General features: G+C 58.7%; 1 protein-coding gene across 1 annotated transcript; it reads right to left on the bottom strand.

Annotated features, from left to right (window-relative positions):
* Positions 1–2,079: 2,079 nt before the first annotated feature.
* STARD10 (StAR related lipid transfer domain containing 10) lies at positions 2,080–7,163 on the bottom strand. Its single transcript, XM_009491539.1, has 6 exons — positions 6,999–7,163; positions 3,375–3,522; positions 3,153–3,256; positions 2,918–3,035; positions 2,581–2,633; positions 2,080–2,292 (listed from the first exon to the last, which is right to left on the bottom strand). The coding sequence occupies exons 1-6, from the start codon at positions 7,161–7,163 to the stop codon at positions 2,080–2,082; spliced, it is 801 nt and encodes a 266-aa protein (XP_009489814.1).
* Positions 7,164–8,317: the final 1,154 nt, after the last annotated feature.

The following is an 8,317-nucleotide window of genomic DNA, read 5'->3' as shown; positions in this document are numbered from 1 at the left end:
AAGAGATGAAGCTGCTTCCTGCAGCACTGAGGCTGTGTGGGGTGGCCTTCACACCAGCACCCTGAGGGCTTGCGGTGCCAATGGGCTCTGCCCCATTAGGGCAGTTTCTCCCTCTTACTCTGGACACGGTTCCCTGTCCAGCTCTACCACGATTATTGCAAAGTGTTCTTAGGGCAATTTGGGTGTGGGATGTGTCTCTTCACAGGTAAAATCCTCCCTGCTGTAGGTGCCATCCATCTGCTGACATGGTGGGACCAGCACAGGGCAGGGAGGTCCTGCTCCCCTCACTGTGAGCCCCGTGCACTGTGAGGGGGGGGCCTGTACATCTCCTCCCCCTGGGTTTTCTGCATTTTTCCTGCAGAGTTTGCTTCCTGCCCCTGCTCTGCTTGTGTGGCCAGCCCAGCTGCAAACTGTGAGAGCTGGCTGCCCCGATGGCCAGGACCTCCCCTCCCCAGCACTCTCTGCAGTGAGACACGTGCATGTGATGTCCCCTTGGAGCAGCACAGGGGACATACATGACCTAATGGGGCAACTAAACGGGGACAGTGAGCATCTGTGCCTGTGATGCTGGGGCGGGCATCCAGATGAACTGGGGAGGAGAGGCACAAGGTGTAGGGGAAGCAAGCACAGGGCAGCAGCATTCACAGCCTGGGGTGGGACCTCAGGGTGTTGGGGTGACCAGGGAGAGTGAGGCTGGGCGGGTCAGATGGGCCCCAAAAGCCACAGTGGCAAGCGGCTCTGGGCAGGCTGCAAGCCCTGGGTGCTGCCAGGGGGTTGTCCCCCACTGCTGCCTAGGCAGAGCTCTGGCTGTGAGAGCGGCTGCCACATCCTGGCCACATCCCCAGGTGGGGACAGGTCTGGAGCTGAGAACCCCAGCACCATCAGCAGTGATGGCCCTGTTTGCTTTGTCCTTGCACAGATCAGACATAAACCCAGCTGGGGCAGGAGCCCAGCAGCTGCAGGCAGCCTCGGAGTGTGGGAGCAAATGGGTAGATGGAAAATCCAGCATTTGTCAGTGTATTCCCCAGTGGTGTCTGTCTAGACTAACTTCCCGTTGCCCGGTGGAAGCTGCCCTGTGCCCACACATGCTCACCTGCATGTCTGCGGGTGTGCAGAGCTCAGCATCCACCTCTCCTGCCCCACCACCAGCCACCTTGCTCCCTGCTGAGGGTCACCCCTGGGTGCTGGGACTGCATGGCTGGACTGGCCCTCCTGTCAGACTCAGGACCTAGTGCCTGCACAGCCTCAGGGTGGGCTCGCTGCCAGCTTCCTCACCATCCCATGCCAGCCCAAAGCTCTTTTGCACACACACCAACAGCTTTATTGTTGTGCCAGAAATCATAGCAGTGGAAATACCAGGAGAGTAGGAACAGAGGCTGCCCAAGACCCCACTGCCAAGACAAGCACCCCCAAACACCACCTGGGGAAGGGGTCCCCAGAGCCTGCTGGACTAAAGCCGGCCTGCAGAGGTGAGCCTGATGCCCAGGAGAGTACCTGGGAGGGCTCCCTGAGATGGGGGGGAGGGTCACACAAAGCCTGTGGGGGCTTGGTGGGCTGGAGTGGGTCCAGCCTGATTGTGGGGCTGGCAAAGCCAGACCTTGGGCCAGAGAGGGTCAGTCCAAGCCCTGTGCTGCTGCAAAGCCTAGGCAGGACCCCCATAGACCCCCCACTTCTGGACCTTTGAGGGAAACCCCTAGAAGGTCTTACAGGCAAAGGGATATCCTGGTGCTGGGAAAGCTCCTACCCACCCCATGAAGTGTTCCCCCTCTCTTGCCCTGCCCAGCCTCTCCTTGGGGCACCCACTCCCACTGCCAGCTCTACCTGCTGTGTGGGGACACTTCCATGGGCCACCATGGTCACAGGGCAGACAAGGGTGCCTGTCCTCCCTCTTTCCAGCACCCATGCTGCAGGTTCCCATGGGACAGTATCCTGCTGCCCAGGTAGGAGGGGCCTATGATGAAGGAATTGGAGAGCAGACCTGACTATTTGGGCACAGGGGACCAAATTCCCACCCATACCCCCTGATTGCCAAGCCCCGGTCACAAGGGGGTCCTCCTGTGAGAGGGCTGTGGCGAGGGCTCAGGCCTCATGGTCACTGGTGCTCAGGTGATCCTCAGGCAGCCCTGTCTCATCGATGTTCTCCAGTGAGTCAGCATGCTGCACTGAGAGCTCAGCCAGGCTGACACTGGGCAGCGTGTTCTGCTCCGGGTACACCCAGGGCTTGTATCCAGGGTCATGCTTGCGTTTCCACTCTGGGTACTTCAGCCCAGCCTTGTAGATCTTCTTCATCGCCTGTGGGCAGAGAGGGTGTAGCCTGTCATGGTGCCCCAAGCCCCCAGTGGGGATGGAGCCACCTTGGTCTGTGGGCACAGGTCCCAGCTCCCCCATTGCTTGCTTTTTGGGGGTGCTGGGAGGGGATGGGGCCTGGCTTGGACCACACAGCCCCAGCAGCATGCCTACTGCATGCCCTGCGAGCCCTGGGTCACCCAGCACCCGTCCTGTCCCTACCTAGGGGGCTACTTCAGGGCAGCTCATCCCTGATGCCTGTGCATCCCACCACTGGCCATGCACCCTGCTTACCTTCGGTGCCACAAACTGGGAGACGCGGTTCACCACCCACTTTGGCAGCGACCCTGCAAAAGCCCAAAGACCCATCACTCAGCCAATCTGGGCCAACCCCAGAGGAGGCACCATGAGCCTGCAGTGCCCTGGGCCAGACTGAGCCCCCCCAGGGCTGATGGCACCTGCCCCATGCTGTGCCCTGGGAGGGGACCCCCTTTTTCCCTGGGTTGTCCCCACTTCCCAGTGCCCTTTGGACCTTTGTGTGATGGAGAGCCATGGTGGGTGAACTCTGGGGATACAATGGGACCCATCCCCAAGAAGGCATGCCGCACTCTCCCCTCCTGCTGGCACTCACCACGGGGGTCCACCTGGGTGAGATAATAGAGGACGCAGGCACTGGCACCGTTTGCCTTGATCAGGTAACCTGTCTGCAGGGACACAGCCCTCACAAAATCCTTCCGGGGTGGGTATTTCTGCAGAGAGATGCCGTGCACCTCAGACCCTGCCCAAGCCACTGCCCAGCCCTGCCTGTGCCGGCTGGCCTGTGGGGCCAGCACCCCTACCAGGGCTGGGGCCAGCAAGGGGCTCACCGGGTGCTTGACGCTGTAGTTGATGATCATGTAGTCATTGCCCAGGGGCAGCCAGGAGCGCAGGGTGACAAAATCACGGTTCTTCAGGGGGCTTGGGCATTTCCCTGCAGACAGATCCTGTTACACTCCAACCCATTGCCCCCATGGCCCCACACCCACGCACAGGGCTGTGGGGTCGGGGACAGGGGCCCTGGGTGTCCCCAGGGGCTGAAGGCTGCTCACAAGAGTAGTATCCCACATCAGCATTAACGGTCAGGCGCCCTATGTCATAGGTCTCAATCATGTTTGAGTCCCATTTCTTGCGGTAGTGAGTGTCGTGCAGCACATCGTAGAGCGTCTCAGCAGGGACGTCCTTGCAGGAGATGCAAGTCTGTGGGGAGACAGGCAGTCAGGCAGCACCCACACCCAGAGCATGGAGCTGTGCCCATCTGGTGATGAGGACTTTAGGCTGTTCCTGTGTGCAGTGGCGTGCTCCTGTGCTGCTATAAAGCCACATGCACGTGTGCCATGGAGGATGCTCTGCACATCGGTGCAGAGCATGTCCCTGCTTCAGGACAGCCCAGGAAGCGCCACCGTCCCCGCTGCTGGCATGCAGCGCAGTGCAAAGGCAGGAGGGCAGCTGGGGTAGAAGGACCCTCTGCCCTCATAAGGAGCTGTCTGGTGGTCCAGGCTCTGGTGCCTGGGTACCCCGAGCCCAGCTATGTCCTCTCACTGCATGTTACTGCAGGGCAAGCAAAAGGATGCTCCTGCCCTGGCATAATGCTCTTGGGCGCAAGGTCCTGTCTGGGGAGGTTGGCGGGACCCTGGCTGTAACTGGAGCCGTGGAACTGCCTGACCGGCGCCAGCGAGTGCATTATTGATGAAGCTGGCTGCCCCACTCCTCTCAATACTGGGAGGAAGGAGATGTCATCTGCTCCTTGTTAGAGGCCTTGCATCTTTGATGAGGTGTTCAGCAGTGCCGTGTAATTGGAGATGGCCCTCTGAATGTGTCAGGTCCCATCAATCTCGGGCAAGTTTCCCCCCTTTGGCCTGAGTGATGGTTTCTGCCTGATGTACTGGACTTGTGCCCAGGACAGGCTGGGAGATGTGCTGCACTCCCCAGGGCACTGGGGAGAAGAGTGTGGGAGCATCCAGCCCCCTCCTCCTGCTTCCCCTCCCCAGCCACCCCCTCCCAGCTGGGTCTAGAGGTGCTGCTGCTAGAGGGTGAAGGATGCCTCTAGCTGGAGGTGGAGCTCATGGTCCTCCTGGGCTCCTGGAAGCTCCAGTCATCACAGCAGGACCATCTCAGCCTTGCACCCCCAAAATCCCCTACTAAAGCCTATCCACCACCTCTCTCCAGCCACAGATGAACAGAGGCTGTGCAACAGCCACACCAGGCGCAGCAGGTTGTCCAGTTGGGATGGGGAAAGCACAGAGCCCAAAACCAGACCATCCACAGTGAATTCAGGTGGAAAATATCTAAAGCTCCAACTGCTCAGGGACTCTCCATGCAGACTCTCTTGCCTTTGTTAATGGGAAGACTCAGGCTCTTTTGACCCCTAAGCCCCAGCCTGTGCAGCTCAGCTGTCCCACACAGACTGGGTGGCATCCTCCATCCCACATTTCAGGAAGGATCCCTGGGCAGTGCTAACTCCTGCACCATGCTCAGGCCCTCTCCAGAGCAGGGAAAAAACACATCAAGGAGGTATTACTTGCAATGAACCAGACTGGGCAATGGTGCTCAGACCCTGCTGAACCTGACTGGGTTCTGACTTCTCTATGGTGCTTGGTGGTGGGAAATAGGGATATAACTGCATCCCCTCTGCCAGGCTGTGCTTATTTGAACTTGACTGAACTTCATGAGGTTTCTGCCAGCCCATCCTTCCAGACTGTCCAGGTCATACCGAGCAGCAGCCTTGTCTCCAGTGTTTCAAATGCTCTCCACACTTCAGTGCTGCCTTCAGACTCACTGAGAGGGCACTTGATCCCATCATCCCAGTAACAGGGTGGGACCCAGCAACTGGCCACCATCCAGACTCTGCACTGCTGACCGCCATGCCACGAGCCTGGTGGTGAGCTGGTTTTCCACTCACCTCATCATCCACTTCTCCAGTTCAGATCTCACCAATCTGGTGATGAGGAGACTATGGGAAACCCTGTCAAAGGCTTTACAAGAGTCAAGGTACGTGGCTTTCACTGTTCTCTCCATACCCACACAGCCAGTCCTCTCACTGCAGGAGGCAATCTGGCTGGTCAAGCATGATTTGCCCTTGGTAGGTCCCTGCTGCTGTTCCCACTGCTCTTGTCCTTCAGGACATGGCTTCCAGGAGGATGTTCTCCATCATCTTCCCAGGGATAGAGGTGACACAGCAATCCATAGTGCCCTGGAGCATCCTTCTTGCCCTTCTGGAAGATGGATGTGACATTTGCCAATTCCCAGTTATCAGGAGTCTCCTGCAGTCACTGGGACTTTTCAAAGAGATGTCGGCCAGCCCCCTCAGTGCCCTGGGGTGTGTCCTGCCTGGCCCTGTGGAATTGTGCATGCCCAACTGGCTTAAGTGCTCCCTGATCCTAGCCCAGAAGCTCTTCCCTATCTCACCGCAGCAAGGTGGCATGTATTACGGCTACACCTCTGCAGACAGTGCTGCTGCTCCTCCTCCTCACCCTGGCCCTGAAGGGCCTCCCTCCATGGCAGCATTGCAATCATTGTGTGCCCAGCTCCTCCTGGTGTCTCCTCAACTGTATGCGCTGGTCTTGCAGGCACCTGGGACGGGTTGCTGGTTACTCTGTGTTCAGGAGAGCGGTGCAAGAGCCTCCTCCAGTGTACTGCACCCCAGACACCTCCTCACCACCTCCCCACACCTCTTCTGCTCTTCAGGTTGTAGTAACCCTCCAGTGTACTGCACCCCAGACACCTCCTCACCACCTCCCCACACCTCTCCTGCTCTTCAGGTTGTAGTAACCCTTCCCTGACACTCCTAGTTGAAAGCTCTTCTTACCAGGTCAGCCAGCCTGTTGGTAAGATGCTCTGGCTCTGCTTGCTTGGGTGGATCCCATTGCTGCCCAGCAATCCTAATCCTTGGTGGCCAAAAAAGCCAAAGCCCTGCCTGCGACACCAGCCATGAAGCCAAGCATTGCCCCACAAGATGCTGCCATGCAAGGCTTATCTCATGATGAGGCTCCAATGCCCCTTACCCCCAGCACCACATAACCACTCTTGATGTACTCAGGGTCACCTGGCAGTGCCATGTGGATGAGAAACAGGGTGTAACAGCCTAAGAGACGGTTGAGCCTTGCTAGCTCCTTTGCAGCATCCCAGATCTGGCCCCTGGCAAGCAACAAACCTCCTGAGAAAACACATGGGGGCTCTTAAACTCTCTGGGATGCTCATCCAGTGCAGGATGAGAGACGATGTGCCCCAGGATGGTGTGGTCAAGGGAGAGGCACCAGGGAGGTGTCCCGTCAGCCTGTCTCATGCTCGGGGGCTTCCAGCAAGGACATGTCCATAATGTAACTGATCCCAGGGCCTTCCCGCCTGTGTCTGGATCAAGGGAAACTGCAACATGAGCCTACATGCGTGCATGCATGCGTGCATGGCAGGACACTGCAGCAGGCATCCCAGCAGGTCAAGAGGCTAAAGCTGCAGGGCAGGCAGGGAGAGCCTGCAGAGCAGCTTGCCAGCTGGGGAAGCACCTCTAGGGGACTAACTCTGCCAGCATTTGGAGCAGAAACACACTCAGGCAGGCTTGACCAGGGTGCTATGCATCTCTAGGATGGGCCAGCACCCCAGGGATATTCAGGAGCAGCTTGCCATGCAGCTGGGACAAGGAAGAGCTGGCGGTCCCGCAGCCACCGGCGTCTGCTTACCTTGATTTTCTGCACAGCGCAGCTTTCCTCTTGGCCCTGACTCCACACGGTCACACCAGCCTTGTTATACCGACAGTGCCAGCCCTCCACGCTCTCGCACTGATCCCTGAAGGAGCTGAAGTCAGAGTCGTCTGGGATATAAACCATATCCCCTCCTCTGGACATGGGGCTGAGCTGCTGAACCCAGGATGTGGGCACTGACTCCAGGCAGGCTCCTTCTGCCTCACCTCCCAGGAAACCCAGCTCTGCCCTTGAGCTCTGCCTTGCTGGGAGCCTGCTGCAGCTCACATCATCCTTCAAGCCCTGAGCCTGTGCCCCTGGAGTGGGCACTGGCCACCCAGGCACACTGGGACAGGCAGAGACCTCCAGCCACCCTGGCCACGCTGTGCTGCACAGAGCAGCGGGGAGGAAGGCTCCTTCCCTGCAGTTGCTATCACAGCTGCTGGGAGCTCAGATGTCTTCCCTGGCTAGCTAACCAGGATCACATTTCTTTCCAGCTGGCTGTCAGCTCCTCTATTATTCAGCAGGTAGCAGCACACAGGTGGCTCCACTTTCAGGGCAGAGATGCCCCTGGCTCCCTGAGCTCGCTGGCCCTGCTGGCCCTGCTCTCCCCTCACTGGCACGCTGGCAATCTCTGTGCTTGACTTTGCGGCACCAGCTAGCTGGATCAGCTGATCACCTGCCAGGAGCAGTGTCTGGGCCTCTCAGCAGCACAGCAGAAGAGATGGGCTTCAGCATTGGCAGTATTGAGGGCCAGTGTGGGTCCTGGTGTGCCTGGGATGGGGCTGCAGTCCAGTGCACAGGACCTTGGCTGTCAAGGTATCCTGGGTCTGTGGGGTGGGCTCCTGGTGTGGGAAAGGGAAAGAATTTGCAGGTGGGGAGGTTGCCCCTCACTGGGCTCACAGGATCCTGGTGATGGTGGGAGGGGACCCCTGGGGGTCTCTAGCCCACCCTTCTGCTTGGAGCAAAAACACCACCAGCACAGGGTAAGGTCATCCATGGCTTTGCCCAGCGGTGTCTTGAAGGATGGACTTGCCCCACCTCCCTGGTGGCATGTACCACAGCTGCACCACCTCCCCAGGAAAAAAAAATAGTAATTCCTACTGTCCAGCCTGAAGCTGCAATTAATGTCTGTTGTCCTTTGCTACATCTCATGCCCTACTGAGAGAGCGTGGCTCCATCACCTTTGCATCTGCCCTCTAGGTAGCTGCACGATGCTGGTAGATCCCAAGCCACCCCTCTTGTAGCCCCAGGCCCCAGCCATGCCAGCAGCATCTGCTCATCCCTCTCCAGCTCCTCCACCTCTCCCTGAACTGGGG

Source organism: Pelecanus crispus, chromosome 8 (assembly GCF_030463565.1).
Source record: "Pelecanus crispus isolate bPelCri1 chromosome 8, bPelCri1.pri, whole genome shotgun sequence".
NCBI lineage: Eukaryota > Metazoa > Chordata > Aves > Pelecaniformes > Pelecanidae > Pelecanus > Pelecanus crispus.
This window is presented reverse-complemented; position numbering and strand designations above follow the sequence as displayed.

Coding starts and splice junctions, on each gene's coding strand:
- STARD10 (XM_009491539.1), bottom strand. CDS start 7,163: ATGTCCAGAGGAGGGGATATGGTTTATATCCCAGACGACTCTGACTTC. Junction 3,523..6,998: donor GCGCTGTGCAGAAAATCAAG/GTAAGCAGACGC, acceptor GTCTCCCCACAG/ACTTGCATCTCCTGCAAGGA. Junction 3,257..3,374: donor TGATGTGGGATACTACTCTT/GTGAGCAGCCTT, acceptor ATCTGTCTGCAG/GGAAATGCCCAAGCCCCCTG.